At 39.6% G+C, this 19,649-nt stretch overlaps 1 protein-coding gene across 2 annotated transcripts in view; it reads left to right on the top strand.

Moving 5' to 3' along the window:
* The window catches only part of abcc3 (ATP-binding cassette, sub-family C (CFTR/MRP), member 3), a 54,969-nt gene that overhangs the window by 6,063 nt on the left and 29,257 nt on the right, over positions 1-19,649 (top strand). For both annotated transcript variants that reach the window (XM_082544045.1, XM_082544046.1), the window contains exons 2-4: positions 11,922-12,098; positions 12,800-12,913; positions 17,116-17,253. In XM_082544045.1, coding sequence (XP_082400171.1) covers positions 11,922-12,098; positions 12,800-12,913; positions 17,116-17,253 — 429 coding nt within the window. The remainder of the gene's footprint in view (positions 1-11,921; positions 12,099-12,799; positions 12,914-17,115; positions 17,254-19,649) is intronic.

Here is a 19,649-nt window from a genome sequence, read left to right as displayed (position 1 = left end):
CCATGTGAATTCATGGATTTTTTTTTTCACATTCTGTCTCTCACAGTTGAAGTGTACCTCTGGTGCAAATTACTGACCTCTGTCATCATTTTAGGTGTGGGAACTTGCACAATCGGTGGCTGACTAAATCCTTTTTTGCCCCACTGTAATGTGTTACGTACTGTTTTGATAACCTCCCTTGTACAAAGTCTGTGTTGTGTATCATTGTGAGAATACAGCTGCTAACTGTCGTGTTCTGTCTAGTTGTGCGCTGCCTCTTCATGCTCGACCCCGGCCTAAACACTTAAACCAAATGGAGTATTTCTGGAAGCAGCAGCCCCTCTGACACAGACTGTCTCCTTATTTGTACTAGAATAGAGAAAGGAGGACTGCAGAATGTTCCTGAACCTTTCCCAACAGTGTTTGAAGTTTGAATGCGGAAAATGCTTTTTGGGTACACATAAAAAAGAAATATAGATAATAACTGTATGTTTCTGTTTAAAGTAAAATAGATGCATTCCAGTATTTACTATATTGGCTGCTAATAAGAAAAAAGCTTTTGAACTGATTACTTGAAAGATAATTGGAATTGAACACATTGATTAGCTTAAATGGCTTAATGGACATTTTCTAAGTATGACATCTTCACGATTAAGCTATTTATTAAAAGCCAGCATTGGGAGTGACCACGAGGGACAGGATTGTAAATGAGGACATCAGAGGGACGACTCAGGTTGAGCAGACTGGGGACAAACTTTGAAAGGCGAGGCTGAGATGAGGGAGCTGCTAGACTGGAAAAGAGGAAGAGGACAGAAAGATTCATGGATATAGCAAAGGAGGACACGAGGAGGGTTAGTGTGATGGAGGAGGATGCTAAGGGTAGGGTTAGATGGTGGCAGATGATCTGCTAAAGGATACGGTAGCACGGTGGTGGATGGTGAATTTCCAGAGAAGCAGCTGAATTAATTTCAGGGACCACCACAACAATGGCCTGACCAGACGGCCAAAAGGACTGGAGCTAGGTGGTTATCAGCGACTGGATGTTTTCAAGTGTGAGTGTTCTTGCAGCGCCCAAGTAAAGGGTACAGTGTGTGTGTGTGTGAGAAACTCTGCAGTTTCCCCGAGTTCAAAGTATATTTAAATAAATGAAAATGCCAGAACGTGTTCAGCAGTGGCAACAATAACTGATTAAGTGCGAAGAACTTTTCTGCCTCACAGCACTTTATTAAAACCTCTGTCAGTTTTATTAAAGTAAGCATCAAAGCTGAGGTTGGGCAGGTTTAAATGCGCATGTAAAGGTTATTACACTAATGTCACCCTGATGTGTATTCGGCCAGAATGAAGAAATGCCCACTTATTGTAACCCATACTCATACAGGAGGGCGTAGCACAGTCAGACAGAATGCATGGTATGCAGCGCACACATTATCAGACTGATCCAAAGCCTATTTATCAGCAGCCTTATATACCAACAACTCAAACTGTCAGCAGCAGCTTGGATTACAGTTGAGTGCCGTGGGGAAGATCAGCCGTGCAGGAGCTGAGCGTCGTCTTCTCAAAGACTTTAAAGTGTAGTGTAAGCTGTTGTGTAAGGCTGGAATAGTTTGTCTCATGTGCTGCTCTTAGGCAGAGGTTGGATACTACGAGGCTGAAGCTGAATTGAAATTGAAAAAGAGGAAGTTCTTGTATTGGTATTAAACTGTAGACATCGAATGCGTAGCGGTTTTTGAGCTTTTAAACCCTTGTCACACGCTGCAGGGAAGTGAGAGTACTGATGAGGTGATGAGTCTGCAGATGTGCTTAGTGCATTCAGTGTGTCTTGACAAGAAACTTACTGTGCACATTTGTTCTTCATTCATTTTTACATTATTTATTCTTCATTATCCATAAAAGTAAAGTATTGGCCTTTATGCTTTCTATCCTCCATCTCATTTGGCAGCCTTTTATAGCTATATAGCAGCTGACCATCTTAACAGTAGTAACCAACAGTTTAAAATGACATCCTATTAATATTTAATCACCTTATAACTGCAATCTTTAGATCAGCCTGCAATCCCTTCAGGTCTGCTGTGCAGATCTGTCTGCCACCAGTTGCACAGACAAAAGAAAGACTTTTGTTTTACCTCATAGCTTGTTGTTGACGTTGGTGTGCCTGCTCCAGGTTAGGAAGCCTCAGGATGAAAGAGTTCAAGTATCTCAGCCACAGTGGACTGGGAGATTGACAGATTGTGGTGAGGGTGAAAGTGAATCTGTTGGTTTATTGTATGAGATCGCCCACTCTTTAAAGAGTGGGTGGCCTCTCCTTTAAAGATAGCGTGAAGCACTCGGTCATTCAGGAGAGGCTGAGAGTGGAGCTACTACTCCTCCTTGTTGAGGTGTTTTAGGCATGTCCCAATTGGGAGACGGGGCAGACACAGTGGAGAAATTTCATCTCTCGGCAAGCTTGGGAACACCTTTACCTGGAAGGGCTGGTGGAGATGGCCAAGGAGAGAGGTCTGGGCATCTGTTTAGACTGCTGTCCCAGTGACATGGACCCAGACAAGCGGTAGAGGTTGGATGGTTGGATGGACGTAGCCCTGTGGTAACACATGAGGGCCTCCTAGCTCTATTGCCAAAGTCTATGTGACAGCACATTTGTGCCTTTTTACTTTTGGATTAGTCTGAGGAAATATGTTATCCTTAGTCGATTTGCTCCAAACTAATCATCCCTCCTCAAGTAGTTGCTGTACAATAGAAATTGATCTAAACTTTGTGACAGTGGTGCCCAATGGAGTGGAAGTTGCTTGTTGCTATTTGAAGTCTGATTTTTTTTTTAAATTCCTTAAAAACAAATTCTGCTTTTTTGTTGTAGGAAAAAAAATGTAGTTACATGTGTATTATGAATTCCGGTATTTTAATGTCAGTTTATATCTGTCCACTCTGGCATGGAGAAGTAATGATGCCCTAGGAAAAATTCCCCCGATGCAGTGTCTACTTCCTGAACCGAGAGACTGCTAAGTCAGCAAAAGCTGGTAATCGACACAGTTGTGACAAGTCTTGGTTAACAGCTCTGAATGAGTAAGGGAGGTTACAGGCTCATGATACCATGTTTTAATAAATGTGGTTCTCTGCGTGAACCCATAACGTTGTGGGTTTAAAGTGTAACAGCAGTCTTTCTGCCGCTCAGAGTTCTTCATGTTTTCAGTTTTCTCTCAGCCGGCTGGTCCGATTTATCTTTCCTCTACGGTTTGCTGTATCTTCTTTAAGGCCCTTTGCCCCCCAAGTTACGCAACACATCTGTAAAGTATCATCTTTTATCTGCTCCAAATATGAAAATCTATACTGTAGTCTGCATTTAAGTTATTTCAGCAATGCCCACTATACAGACCAAAGATCCATGGGTAAAATGCTAATGTTTTCCATGCGTCGGTGTAAGCAAACACAGCCAGCAGCAGTTCCTGTCCCCCTGCAGTCTTTACTGTCGTCAGCCTCCCATTCATACCGCTGGACAGCTTTTCAGTGTAACAGAGAACAGATGGAGATGGCCTGTTGATTTTCTCAAACCTCTAGATACACTAGAAAGCATAAGCCTGACTAAACTGTGTTGGTTGATGGTAATTCAAGTACAAGTACAAGTTAATACAATTCCCCTGCACAACAGTTGCAGTGTCTCAGTACCGAGTAATTCCCTTGCTATGGCTTTCAGTACCCTGGTGTATTGTATTAAACCACATGTAATTAAAGTATGAAACCAGAGCCACAACATTATATTTACAGTCATTAGCAACAAAATGAGGTTAGTAAAACAGGCCTAATGCATTTGCTGCACAGAGTGCAATTTTGTCTCCCCAAGGCAAAGTGTACCAAGCTGTGTTCATACACATCTGAAGTGCAGTTTCATAACCACAGGAAAACATGCAAAGTGCTTGATCAGAATTACCACCACATCAAAATGGGCCTAATGCATTTAAAACTCACCGGTTACCATTTGGTAACTCATTTTTTTCATACTCATACAGTATGAAAACTAAACTGAAATAAGCCAGGCTTTCTATTTCCTTAAGTCCAGTCTTTATGCTAAGCTATGCAAACGACAGTTTTACAGGTACAGATGTCCAAGATTTCCATAAGGAGATGAGCATGCACCACTTTGCTGATAAAAAGCAGTCTAAGGATTAAAATTCATTGTAAAATTAAAGGCTGGATCTTAAGCGCATGTGGTTGTGTAAGAAAGTTAGATTGTGCCAAAACAAATCATATGATTGCATTGCTTTGGGCATGTCGCTACAGGTACTTAGAAGACGAGCGTGCCAGATGCTTGATCCTTTTTTTGCCGTAGATAATTGTATTCTGTGTATCACTGTAAGTTACCTGATCAGGCTTGTTGATAATTTTATGCTTCTGAAAATCAAATGAACACTAAACCATAAACCAAAACACTGCATGTATATAGTAAATGTTGAATAAGCTTGAGATTCACCACTTTCATAAATGTGTTCAAATGATGTCATTGGTTAAAAAAATACACATGGGGAAAATGGAAAAACATCTGGGAATGTGGCGTTAGGAAGTAGGCATATTCAGTTATTTGCTACTAGCATAACAACTGTAAGCACCAGGATTAAAAAGGATGAATTAAAAAAATTAGACGCCACCTGTGGCTCTGCTCCATTACTTCTTAAGCTGTTCAGCATTCCACTCTTAGAACAGTGTTTTATTGAATAAACTGCCTTAACAGCTCAGTGATAGCACTTTATAATCACCATCGTCATTATTAAATGGTGAACTGATAGCTCATTTAGCTTTAGTTAGTAGTTTTGACTGTTTCAGTGGATTATTTTAGAGAACAAATATTTTACCTAAATAATATTTATAGCTGTTCTTATGTTTTTAAGTATTCAAAAAGGCAGGTGGGATGCTAGTGGAAAAATCACAAGACTCCAAATCTAGAGATGGTGGTCTGTGTCCTGCTTTTTCTTTTCTTTTTTTTCCATATTCATTTTGCTATTTGCTTGAGTTTTATCTTCAGTTGATGTGTTGATCAAAGGTCCTACAAACCTTTGATATTAAATCTCTGGACACCTGAATGAGCGTTAATTAAAAGAAAACAAAAAACTATTAGATCGTAAATGGTTACAGAAAATTAAATAGTAACGGAATTCTATTTTTTAAGTATGTATTTCGCTTTAGTAAAGTAATGGCAGTTAACTCACTTTTGGTGAAAAGTTACAATAGATAAAACTAACTTCAAGGTAAGTTTAAGATCCTGTAATATTAGACATCATGAGAATGAGGTTAAGTTTGCTAATCAACAATAAAAGCTTTATTACAAAATTAGAGTTTGTGTTAATGATCACAAAGTCAGAATGTAGTATGTAACGTGTGTATGATTTATAAATCGGGGATTAAAGTAGTTTGGTAAGAGCCAAACTATCCATAGGTTGTGTTCATGATTCTACAGCGCTCATGTTCAGTTAAGCTGATGATGTCGATTCACTGACTGAACACACAGTAGCTTTATACTTACTCGGGATGGGAAATTTGACATGATGGCTTGTGTAACATAAGTTCTAATGATGAAATCCACAAAGAGCAGCAACGCCGATCAGCTGATCACAACCTGTGCAGAAAAGCTGCTTCTCACAATAGAAATCATTATCGTTGTGACCCCATGCTGCACCACCACTCATTTTTCACACCTTCAGATTGGTGGTAGTGGTGCACACCTGCCAAATCTCACTTTAACCACTCACCCTCCTACAGTGTAGTCAGAAGCAAATAGAGCGGATTTTCTCTGGTCAAACTAAGTGGATTAGATGTAAAAATTATGCATAAAATTGTTATTCCTTGTATTGATACTATTCGATTATGACATGAGATTTAATTAGTTTGGCAAAAATAAGCTTTTCAGTTTAACTTGAGTGAAGAAGTTGAATCGGTAGTTTCAACTTTTAGCTGAATGTTTTTTTAATGCAAGTATCTGATTCTGCTAGAAGAGGCACTCGTGTGTGCTTTTCCCACTTCTGTTATCAGTTTACAGCTAACAGTTTAATTTACTGTCAATCTATATTTTACCAACAGTGGCTATTTTTAGTGTCACTTCAAGTGATGTTCATTTGAAATCTTTTCATTTTTCATTTTAGTCTCAGTTGCAATATAAACCATTTATAAATCACCTCAAGTTTTGACAGTAAAATTGATTTTGACATGGCGACAGTCAAGTATTTTAGCAAAGGCCTTAATCATTTAGTGATGTGAAATGTATCGAAAAGCTTCACTTCAGTGATTTTGTGACTTGGATATTTAAGTCACAGTGCTGAGATTTTCAGTTTTGAGGTTGCTGACATGTGCTTGTCTCATTAAATCACTGAAAGGTTGGGGGGCAGATGGGGGTATGCAATAGAATGACTGTGTCACCATACTGAGTCATCTTAAAAGCACACGTTGCAACAAGTCTAAACAAATTAGACAGCGAGTCTCAGCGAGGAAAGAGCAGCTCTGACTCACTGGTTGTATTAAAAGTCAAACTGCCAGCATGTACAGTAGAGATTTTGTACTACTGTAAGCTGCATCGCTCGTTGTATTTGAAAGTAGTAGTACTTGAAGCTCAGGTGATAAAGTGATCTTTTATATTGCTCCATAATTTCAGATATAAAGCTTTTCACTTTCTGATATTCTGCAAATGATTTATTTGGATTCACAGGGTGTTTTGATTTTACAACATCAAAAGTTCAAGAAAAAAAGACGAGAGGGGGCTAAAATTTTTGTTAAAAGACCTTTTAATTAGAATGTTTGTCATTGTGGTTTAGTGATTTTACTTTGTTTATTTGTTCATGTTAATATGGCATGAATACTGTCTTATTCAGTCTGTTCTATACTAGTGTTAGAAAGAAAGCCAGCGTGAAGTGCCTTAAAGCTGCATTCTTTTTAATGGCCACCAGGATCTTGTTACTTGTTGCAGTGTCTTCTGATGTTGTTGATCAGTTTATGGCAGCAGCCAAACTTGCGGCCCACGTCACCCCTACTTGAGCTGATACATTGACCTGAAGAAATAAAATGCAATTTGGCCTTTGAAGTTACTTTTCTTTTTTTTTCTTTTTAGGAAGGATTTGTTCGTTGTTGAGTGCAATGTTAAAATAAGTTCTTTAAAAAGCAACAAAATATTTAATATGGAGGCAACAAGCATGTGGGGAGCACAGACATGTGGAGGGATTGGCTGTGTTAGTTCAGTTCTTTGTAGAGAAAACAGCTTTCACTATCAGTGAGAAACTAATGTGTACACTTAAGTCTGCATTCTTACTTTGGTAAATACGAACAAATTTATAGCAGAAGTGCGGCCACGTGTGTGGCCAGAAACAGAGGACCAATTTGTTTATTTGGTAGTTCAATAAAAGGCTTCAGTTGGTTAAGAGTGAGGGGAAAATTGTGTTTGCATTTGCAGTTTTGTCTTCGTAGACAATATTTGAAATTTCAAAAACAAACAAAACACTAAATTTTCTGTGTGTGTTTTCTTTGTTTAGTTTTTTGTACTACTTGAACAGCAAAGTTCCCTGAAATGAGATGACAGTGCCAGCAGTGGCCCACAGCTCATTTAAGCCAGAGACCCCTGGTTTATGGTCTCATCCACTTGTTTTGGGTCAAACTGATCACTAAATCAGATTTAGTAATTCTAAGATTAAGAAAATAGAATTAAGCAGGATATTCTCATAGCTAATGACTTCTGATTAACGAGCGTGATTGACATGCAGAGTGACACAATTTTCTTCTTTGTGGTTTTAGTCAAAGATAACACGTTTCCTGATGAGTCGAGAGAGCAGCTTCTGTATAAATCAGATTGATTTGATTACCATGAAGCCGATGTACCAGGATGTTTAAGTCAAATGCCGCTATTGAATCTTTCCTGGCTCTTATCGCTCAGTGTGATCGGTATTACCACATGATGAGACTCATAAGGGAGAAAATTATCTGGCTTGCAGTTTAACACTCCGGTCTGCTTCTGCTTCTACTAATATTTTATCTCAGTCTTGTGAAAAGAAATCCTCCTGCTCTCTGAACCTTTACATCTCGCCTTTTGTTAAAGTCTCAGCATTCAGGTCTTTAGTGCGAAGACAACGACCTTGAAAGTCTGTGAAACAGAATGAAGTCTAGTACCGGTAGTCTGCCTTTAGTAGCAGCTGCAGTGTTGAAAGTAGCTTGTCTCTTCCCTTTCATTAATCTCCTGCTTGATAGAAGCCTCTGGTGTTTCTTAAGGCTTCTAAAACACATTTTGTTAACTTGTTTTTCCTTAATCAATATCAGTTGACACACAGAGTTGTAATATTTTAAGCTTTTACAGTTACACCACTTTTACACTTTTACACCAGCAGTGTTTTACATACTACAATCTGAACACAAATAATATGTTGTCCTGCTGCTCAGGTTGACCTGAAGAAAGGAGAAATGGAGAGGAGGACCTATTAGTTGCTGTGTCATGCGCACATTTGCAATGCAAAGCATGCAGAAGTCACTACTTCATTTAGGTGAAAAGTAACATCTGCTTGCAGTAGTCCTCCATGTGTCAGATAAACCTGAATGGATCATTTAAAAAAAAGTTGTTTGTTCCAGAGAACCAGAGAAGAAGATTGGTGCTGTTCTCATGCCTGTGTGATAAATGTATTAGTCCAGACAGGAGATGGTTAGCTTAAATGGAAACGGGCGCTAACACAGTTGTATCCACAGGTGACAACAGCCACCTGTTGACACTTCTCACTAATTAGCATGCCACACTTTCACTTCCCTGTGTTATTTTCATAAAAAGTGAAGTTAAAAATGACAACTTGTATGTTATACAGGGTTAAGAGCTTGGACTGGTTACACCAGTCCAAACTATTGAAGCTGATATAATGCCATTAGCACCCAGTGTTCTTTGTTAATAATAATAAAAATAATGATGGATTGCATTTATATAGCGCTTTTCGGGACCCCTCAAAGCGCTTTACAATACCACTATTCATTCACACTCACATTCATACACTGGTGGAGGCAAGCTACAGTTGTAGCCACAGCTGCCCTTGGGCAGACTGACAGAAGCGAGGCTGCCATATTGCGCCATCGGCCCTTCTGGCCATCACCAGTAGGCTGTTGGTGAAGTGTCTTGCCCAAGGACACAACGACCGAGACTGTCCGAGCTTTATTTGCAGGGTTGAGGTTGTGCATACTGAGCATTTAACAGCATGTTCCCTCTATCTGTTTGTCCTTGTAGGAGCACCAAGGTGTCCTTTTATCTAAATGCTTCATTGAGCAGTTTAAAACCAAAACAATCCCAAACAGATTCCTTTTCGTAGTATTAACATTTTGATAAATCTTCAGCAAATCTGGAACTTTGGATTCTTTGGACCCAGACCGAGAGACTAGTTGGGGATTCCTTGGCAACGTCAACTCACTATGGAAGAAAGTGTATTTCCCCCTGCAGTTTGCAAGTGGTTACTACAGGTTGCTGTCTGTCGCTGGGTGATATCAGTGACAACAGAGTTGCTCCACAGAAATTCTCCTTGTGATTGCTAGCAGATTACCTAACCTAGGTCAGGGTTAGGGTTAGCTTGCATAGAAGATGATTGTTTGCAAACATTTGCTAACTAACCACAGAGCGGTTGTGAAACTAGGAAAAAATGTGATGCTGACCTGAAATGGAGTACGTTTACCTTCAAAGTAAAAGCTGCACCTTTTGAAACATGTTTTTTCAGTAGAAAGGACTGTGTGCAGCAACCAATGCATTTGCAGGGCGGTCTTTAATGCACCAACACATGCCTTCTTACAACCAATTTCATCTAGTAAGAGCTAGGAAGCTGCAACCACTTGCCAGTTGGTTGGAATTGGATTTTTCCTAAAAGACTGGCAGTTACAGCGGGTCACTGACCTGTCTGTAGGCCTGCATGATTTAGAATAGTTTGTTTTCAGGTTTATATTGATTAACCACTGAGTGAAATTTTTTTTATTTTTAAGATTATTCTTTTGGCCTTTTATGGATAGAGACTGTGTATCTAGGCAGGAAAGTGGGGAATACTGCTGTCCCATCATACAGCATATGGTAAATGGCCAGTATTTGTATTGCACTTTACACTACATTCAGTCATCCACACATTCACACACTGGTGATAGCAGCTACACTGTAGCCACAGCTGCCCTGGGGCGCACTGACAGAGGCGAGGCTGCCGGACACTGGCGCCACTGGGCCCTCTGACCAACACCAGTAGGCAACGGGTGAAGTGTCTTGCCCAAGGACACAACGACCGAGACTGTCGGAGCCGGGGCTCAAACCGGCAACCTTCCGATTACAAGGCGAACTGCCAACTCTTGAGCCACGATGGTAGCATATGATCATCTGCTCACTCACTGAGCTACACTGAGTAAAATAATTTTGCTGAAGTTTTGCTGCAGCTTCTTCCTAAAGTTGATGTTAAACATAATAGATTATTATCTCTATGACAATGTACTGAAGTAAATGTGTATCTGATGGTAAAATACAGCTTATTGTTTTGGCTTGTGGACTTTAACATCCTGTGAGTCAGAAAATTCATTTCTGTTTGGACTGTGAAATGGAGAAACCCTGCTGATAAACAGTACATTCACGGTCTGAGAATTCTTTTAGTTTCCTGTCATTATTGGAGCTAAAGTGCATACATTTTTTTGTGGTAAAAACTGCAAACACACACTGGGAGAAGTTCATGAATTTAGGTTTAAAAATAACAAGTTTATAAGGCTCACGTTCACGGTCTGGGAAATCTTTAAGAAGATTAGCAGAACCACTGGTTTCACTGCTCGCTCTTGAGCAATGTTAAGACTATCTGAAGTGGAGAGGGACATTCTACAGCCACACACACATGCGCAAGCACACACTTAGCCATGCAGATGGGCGTGGCAAGGTATGAAGAGTGGTTAGATGCTGGCAGCTGTGTTTATCTTGGTTCGATCTGTGGGTGGGCCTTCAGCCGTGTGGGAGCACCATAACTGCATTGTCAGAGTTGCGTATCTGCGAATGTTTACTTGGCGTTCTCCTCCGGATGTCCTCTGGGCTAATCAGATATTGTTCTTCAGCTGCAAGTAAACGAGCCATCTGTCTTTGACACGTCATGCTAAAGGTTTTAATATTTACACATTATCCGAAGTGGTGCACACTTTGTACATGTTTCTTAACCTCCATTGCTACTAATGCAGGTGGACTGCACTCTGCTTTCCCGTCAGTGCAGTGTGTGGACCAGTGTCGGCTCATCTCAAATAGACGCGGACTGATTTATCAATCGGCAGATATTATTGGCCGATAGGCTTTAATCTTAAAGTAAAAAATGTTGGATGAAAAGTCAAAATGACAAGGTGAACATTATCCACAGTATTAATGCACATTTACCTTACAAAATAAAGTCCTGTTGGCGTTAGATAAATAAAACTGTATTGAATGCAGTTTGCCCATATACCCATTATGATCGTGAATATTATGGTAATTTGAAGTTTTTAAATATCCAGTTCAAAGAAATTATTAAAAGCCCCAAATTATCCTGACATTTATCCTCATACTGATTGAATTTGAGTTTGATTATTAAGGAAAGTGATTAACACAATGCCAGGTTACTTTCACTGGATATATATATGTGTAGTTTAAATCCAAACATCAGATATAAAACAAACAAAGACACAAAACTTTCTTCCACTGGGTAGCTAACCAACTGGTCACCTTTGAAGTTATAGATTTAATATTATTGCAGGCCAGCACATCATGTTTTCCTGCCCCCCAATTTGTAGCAATGAGCAGATGTTCACAAGATGTTTACTAAGAGTTTTAACTTAAGGAAACCAGTTGGTGTGATTAAATTCTGTAGGTTGTGGAGGTGGGATTCCAGCTTGTGCAGTTTAGACAAGGTGTTAGCTTTGTGGGTCTTTCAGTGAGATGTAGGCATGTAAACTAAACCGCTGTTTTCTTGTGTCCACAGGTATCCAACCGGACATTTAATTCCAGTTGGCCTGACCTCCCAGAGTGTTTTCAGCTCTCTGTTCTCTCATGGGTGCAGTGCATCTATCTGTGGGCTGTCAGCCCAATCTACATCTTCTGTCTCAAGAAGAACAAGAAAGGATACATCATGATGTCACTTTTGAACAGGTTCAAGACGGTGAGAGAGCATTTCATACACTCATCACTTTAGTTTATTATAGTTCAGTGTATGGTAATGTCACATAGTACACATTATTGTGTTTAAAACTAGTTGGGAGGTACTGCAATATGTGAGATTTTGCAAGATAATTCGTATATTCATGTCTATAAAATAAAAACCCGAGGGTCCAATACTGAACCATGTTAGATTCAACATTTATCTTTCATATATTCACGTTTAGTGTCTATAAATTGTACATTGTGTTCATTTATTTAAATAATTACTGAATAATATGTAATCTGTTTCTCATATATGGTATAACCGCAGTACAAAGAGGAGCATTTCATGTTCTATGAATGCAGTTTTTAAAGCCTCTTTTATGTGTTTGATTTCTAGTAACGTCCTGCAAACTAAGGTTGCACTAGAGTATATCAATTTTAGTAACCGAGTACTTTGTTTCTCTGTTTTAGATGGTTAAATGATTTTCAGGTTATCATACATGTTATCATATATCATCACATTAACTCGACCAGCAGAGAGCGTCTAGAACTTGAAGTATAAATAAATATATTACAAACTAACTAACGAACTAAACCAAGCACAAGACTGGCCAGAAATCTCCTCATATTTTGATGGCTTTGACTTCTGTGTCTTATTTCTTTGTTTTTATATAATTCAATGTTTGTTTTCTCTCCCTTCGTCTCTCGGTTTGCTCTCAGGCATTTGGCTTTTTGCTGTGGATTGTGTGCTGGATAGATCTTTTCTACACATTGCACGAGGGCAATCAGCCGCCCATCTACTATGTAACCCCACTCGTGCTTGGCATGACCATGGTGAGGATCATGTTTTATATATATATATATATATATATGTTTGTTTTTTTTTTTTTTTTTAAGAATTATACAAATGTTTTTTTGCATATTCAAATACAGGCTGATGTAGGCCACATATACAAGAGATTAATATCTGAGTGATAAAAGATAAGAGTCACGGAGACTGGCTTGCCAAAATGACAGCAGCTGTTCGTGTGATGGATAAAGTGTAATAGCAACATGGGCAGTTAGCTTGCCTTCAGTGCTCCAGAGGTGTTTTTACATGACTGTAACAGAAAATCGAAGCTGACATTACACATCCATAACCAGCTGTGGCCAGTTAATGTGTGATCCGAATCTTTGTTCATGTTCACATGCACACACTCAAATACTGCGTGTGGGTGAAAGGCTGAAATCCTTTCTCTTAGCTTCTTCTAAGCAAGTGTAACTCGGCTATGAAGCACAACAAAATAAGTGAGTTTTGTGTAAACAGAAACGTCCACAGAGATGTGGAGGAGCCTGTATAGACAAACAATGTGACTCAGAGCTTAAGGAGCGGGAGGCCTCAAACTTTTTTTTAAATCATCTTAAGTGCAGTTATGGTCTAGAATAATAAAACAAAAGAGGAAAACGTAGCAATCACTGTGTAATTCTGTGTCCATTTCCTGCTTATGTCTGTCCGTGGGCCAAAGCTAAATTATTTGGTCTTTGTCAGGAAATCCAAAGGATCAGTATTTCAGCTATTTATTGTTTGATTTCCTGAAGTAACAAGAAGTGGGGAAACATTCCTGTATCGCTGTACTTCAAAGACACGGGTCACAAACGCAGAAATGTTTCTCCGATTGATACATTTAAGACATAATGCCACAGTAAAGACTTCCCTGTTTTTTGTAAAACAACAACAACAAAAAGAAAACCAAATGAAACTATGCAAGAGAAAAGGGTTTCTCACACTCATATATGCTACTTTGATTTGAAATCCCTGTAGTTGCATCATTCCACACTCATAAATGTACAGGGTTTGGCAGCAAAACTTTAGACTTTCTGATGGTTCAGCTTTTTTCAACTTGCAGTCATGGACACTATAGACACAATACAAGAGGGGTGTCCAACTCCAGGCCTTGAGGGCCGGTGTACTGCAGGTTTTAGATCTTACCCTGAGTCAACACACCAGAAGAGAATAGAGATGGCCGTAAAAATGCCATTAAAACAGTCAGCTTCAAATGGAAATTCTCTGAACTGATACAATTCACCCAAAAAAATACACAAAATATTGATAAAAGATATGCACAGTGCCCGTGAGACCATGAAATGAATCCTAGACTCCACACTGAAGCCTCTTTGCCATCATGTCAGACGTGCTAGATAACATGCTAGAATTTCACTCACTAACTGCAGCAGTAACTTTGTTGGTGGCCTTTTCTATTTGTCAGATAATGCCAATAAAATGCTCCAAAAACCATCAACACCACGGACACGTTTAAAACCTCTCTAAGAGCCTTACCAGCTACAGCTGCCTAACTTGGCAGACTTGCAGATAAAACAACTCCTAACTGTGTAAGCCTTGACAAATGAATGGGTGAGTTATACAAAAAAAAGACAATGATGCCAAAATAGTTGTTAAGTAAGGGAAATTAGCAGGTTGGTCAACACATGCTTTGGAGTGTTGTAATGTTTTAAAGTTGGGTGTTTTAACACAGGAGTCCATGGGACTGAGCGAGGCTCTGGAGGCAATTTTAAGAAATGCAGTTTTTGGTGCAATTTTTAGCTCATTTGGAGCTAATCAGTATCCCAGTAGTGCTTTCATTTGAGCCACAGATCAAGACAGACTGGAGGAGCGGGCATTGAGTTGGGTTTTCAATACCTGATTAGTTTACGAACTCATGTGCTTGATTAAAAGATACATTTTGTTGTTTATGAAAGGTCAAACATATATATTGTTCAGCTAATATACATTTTCCCATGTGGTTTAATGTTGTTAATGTCCAGTAAATGAATGATCTGTTAGACTGTTGATGTTACCTCTTTAAATCCCAAAATGTTAAAAACAAAATGCATCCATCAGTGTGATAAGTGCTCAGATGCAGTTATCTAAGATTGGACCAAATAAACCAAGATGCAGAAGTGAAGGTACTCTGGCACATTTCTGCACATGTGCAGAAATGTCCTTGTCACACTGGATACAGCTGGCAGTCTTGTGATAAACAGTTTACACCATCGTGAAGTTGTTGCAATTTCAAATGTCGCATGTCTTATTCCAAATCAAAACAGTTTTTTTTCCAGGACGTAAAAACAAATCTGAAACAGTTTCTGTTTCTTAAATCAGAATCAGAATCAGAATACTTTATTGATCCCTGGGGGAAATTATTTTTTGTTACAGTGCTTCATTTTAAACCAACATTAAGACAAGACAGACAATACACTAACTAAGAATAGTACAATATATACATATATATATACATACATACATACATAAGTCACTCATAAATAAATAGTTGGAAAAGAAACATGTGTAGGCAGTAAAAGGAGAAAAGTCATATGCACTCTTTTTTTTTTTTTTCCTTTCTCCAAACAAATCCATTAACCAGGCCAGTGCTACAGACCTGAGGCCAGATACTGTGTAAATGGTGATGCTGTATTTTTTTCCAGGTTCCTCTTAGACAGGAAAATTGTATTTCGTCTCCCCCTCCACAGCAGTGGAATGTTCCATCACTTCAGTTGTTATTGTTGGCATAAATTTACTGTTTAGAGAAAGTTTTCTGGTGGAAAAGGTGATGAAATCCTTTAGAACCACTAAAAGTCGGACAAGCACACTGCAATGGTTGCCCAAAGTAAAATTAGACAGGAAGCACTGAAATGAAAAACGTCACGCAGCAGCAGGAAATAAAAAAGAAAAAAAGTGGACTGAAAAGATGAGAGAATCTTTTCAGTCAAAGACATTGAGGTTTTCAGTCTGCACTTTAAAAAGGAAAAAATCCTGAATGGTGAAAATAATGTAGCTGTGAGGTTTAAAGAGCTGGCCTTGTTGATTTGAGGTGAAAGAATTTAATAAAGGCAGAAAAATCCTTACAAAAGAAATCGACTGCTGCAGAACATTTTAATGATGACTTTGCTCATCCTCTGAAACTTTAGCACGTTTTTTGGTGTAGATGTTCATGAGTCTTTATGACCTTTGTGCCTTTTTTTATCCTGTGATAAATATTTGCCAATATTTGCTTGACAGACTAAGTTTAGACAGGAAAAAGGAAAAGATTACTTGCTAAACACAGGTGAGTCACATCGGCTAAAAAAAGAAAAGGCTGTGTGTATGGACAGCATTGCAGTCCTAACATGCTTTTTACATCTGGAAATGTGCAATAGTCTACTAGGATCCAAAATTTCATTATCAAAGGGTGAATGAGAAGATGTATGGATGCAGATGCACTTTCCAATTCACTGTCTGTGTAGCCACTGCACTAAAAAGACACCGGCTGTGCATAACTCCTGTAGGCGGACTAGAAAGTAGGATAACAAGAATGAGTAAGTGTACCGAATGTCCTGAATGAGGACATCCTCAAAGGAGCATGCAGCTTATTGGATTCTATCAGAGTTCATTTGCTCATTAATAGCTTAAATACTTATTTACGTTACACTGGGACTTGATGCAGCCTCTGAGTTCATCATCTGTCTGAAATCAGCTGTGTTAGTTTTTCTCCCTGTAAGCCAACTCTCTTCTGATTGGCTGCCCCTTGAAAACAGAAGATTTGAACAGTAGGTAGGTGGAGCTCTGATGTTATTATTTTAAATTTTGAGCATGTTTGATATAAGGATCCACCTCTGAAAAAGTCTAACAGAGGATGAAAAGCAAGTTACGCTTTCACTCTTAATTTAAAGACGGTCCTTAAATTGGTAATTAGCACGAGTTTGATCTCACTGTCTTTTTTAAAAGTCTGTCTTTACCTCTCCATCACCAGAAATAATGTAGCAGAAGCTGACTGAAAAGCCAGATAGGAAAACAGTGACGCGGTCCTCCTGAAGTAAACTGCCCTGAGTGCTGCGGTTCCACGAGGAGCATATCTAACCCAAAGTTGAAACACTGACCCAGTTTGTGTGTGGTTTACCTCACATGCCCTCAGTTATTCTGTCATGGCTAATCTAATACCGTCTCTCCCTCTGCCCCTCACCCCTTCCCAATCCTTTTTCCTCTCTCTGTGTGTCACCCCCACCCCTTCCTTCCCTCTCAGCTGTTGGCCACATTTCTGATCCAGTTTGAGAGGTTACGCGGGGTCCAGTCCTCGGGGGTCCTCTTCATCTTTTGGTTGCTGTGTTTGCTGTGTGCCACCGTGCCTTTCCGCTCCAAGATCCTACAGGCTTCCAGCCAGGTGAGAACATGCCGTTGCCCTCAAATACCTTTTACTTGTCTGCCATCATCTTCTCTGCCTGGTGCCCTTTTTTCACCCGTCTGAATCTCCTTCCCCCAGTCTTGTTGTCTTAAGAGTTGTTTTGGAGTTTACAGTGGGTGGATGCTCTGGCAGGGGTTAGATCAGGGCACCACTAAGCAAAAAGGGAATAGTAGGCCTGTTGTTCCCAGTGTACTTATCTTACCTTCAGTGTGCACCGCTCACCAGCGGAGCTGCAGCTCACAGCAAACAAACCCTGCAGGGAGTATGGAGCTGCGGTGGAGACTGATGCAGAACAGTTGTTTGACCCAGTAGTTCTGCGAATTCTGGTTTTAACAATTGCAAGGCTCTAATCTGCAGGACTTGCATGACTCCCAGATAAGCTTCCCGTCCATGAGAAGGGAAATTGATTAGTGACCCATTAAACTGTTGTACTACAAAGGCTGAAAACTGCTGTTTTTACACAGTAAAGATTCATGTCAAAGTTGATTGCAAGTTGTGCACATGATGAAGAATGGTGCAGTTTATTGAATAATGCAAGATTTTAGACCTGAGTGTATTTAGTGTTATTTAAGGCAGCAAAAATCTATATTTGTTCATAATCATGGCGTTATGAATACGGAACAAAACTGCTCCTAATAAAAACTAGACTGTGCATTGCATTGCAGCATTTTTAATCTTTGTCTTTACTGGTTTGGTCCATTCTTACTATTTATAATCAGGTACCATACACTTGGTACTGCCTAGTGAGAATAGTGGACGATTTAGCTGCTGTACAGGCAGATGTTTCTGTTTGTGGCTGGTGTCGTTTAATACTCAAAAAGATGACCAGCCTCAGTGTTGGATATGAAAGGCTTTGATGTCTGATATATGTATGCACAAGTAATTCTTTTTTTCACGAGTTAATATTATTGTGGAGAACAGAGAATGGAATGACTGTCATGTGGGGAATGTTAATCTTGTATAAAATCTTTAAGTGATATACTTGTTTTCTGTTATAAAAAGGTCAAAAGCTGTGTTAACGTGCACGTAATGATGGGATTATAGTCAATAATCAGAGTAAGGCTTACCCCAATTAGCGTGTTTACATGGGTTCATATTCACATTTTTACATGTGGAGGATAATCAGATTTATGGCTAAATGTGTCCCCCCGTGACCCTCAACAAGGTTCTGTCTCATCTCTGTTTCTTGGTGCCAGCGTTGATCTCTCCTGATAGCTGCAACGTAGCGTGCTTTCTGAATGGTAAATACAAATTCACTGCACCAGACAACATTCATGCGTTTGAGATCTTCAGATTCACATCTGTTGTGTTGGTTCATGGCAGACCATCTCTCTCCCCAACCAGTTGCGGCACATGGCCCCGCCCCTCCCTGAGCCTGGTTAGATGGAGGTTTCTTCCTGTTGAAAGGGAGTTTTTCCTTCCCACTGTCGCCAAAGTGCTTGCTCATAGGGGGTCATTTGATTGTTGGGTTTTTCTCATGTATTATTGTAGGGTCTACCTTACAATATAAAGCGCCTTGAGGGGACTGTTGTTATGATTTGGTGCTGTATAAATAAAATTGAATTGAATAGTGGCAAAAAAGGGGGTGCCTGATTTTTGCAGACTTTTGGCTTTTGTGATACTTTCTCCTCTGTGTGGATGTTTAGTGAATGGAAAAGCCATTCTATTACCTTGTAGGGTTGTTTAGCCTTTGAACCAAATCCTAACCTCAGCCCATGCTGTGCTCACTGTGACAATGCTTATTTTAGCTGCCAGTAGTATTGTACTATTGTACACACATACAGATCCAACGGTTCTACCTCCATTCATATGTCAAAAGGTGTTTACATACGAATATCCTGCGGTCAGCTTCCATCCATTCATGCGAATGTTCCTAACACCCACACACTTACAACTCATGCTTACCTTTCTCCTGGATGATCGTAGCAATGCATGGGTGGGGCTGCCTGCTGCCTGACTGCAAGGGGTGAATTTTACATTCATCACCAAAGCATAGGACTTGAATAAGAATTTAAGGAAGGTTCTTTTTTAAATTTCCATTTACTTTGTCATAAAGCTGTAAAATTGCTGTAAGCAGTAACTCATATCATCATGTGTCACAAAGAACCTTTTGCACACAATGACAACACCCAGACACACCTGTGAATTCTGATATAGCTGCAGGTCTGAAAGGTGCAGTTGAGGAATAACATTATTCATCTGTTAGAGGAGGTTATGACAGAGGGCCGCCCCTCCCTGAAGCCTGGTTGCTCTGGAGGTTTCTTCTTGTTAAAAGGGAACTGGACTTTCCAGTGTCGCCAAAGGCTTTCTCACAGGGGTCGTGTGAATGTTGAGGTTTCTATATAATATTGTTGGGTCTTTAGCTTAGGATTTAA

This window comes from Aulonocara stuartgranti (genome assembly GCF_965226115.1).
Source record: "Aulonocara stuartgranti genome assembly, chromosome: 8".
Taxonomy (NCBI): domain Eukaryota; kingdom Metazoa; phylum Chordata; class Actinopteri; order Cichliformes; family Cichlidae; genus Aulonocara; species Aulonocara stuartgranti.
The sequence above is the reverse complement of the archived record's forward strand: the minus strand, read 5'-3'. Positions and strand labels throughout refer to the sequence as shown.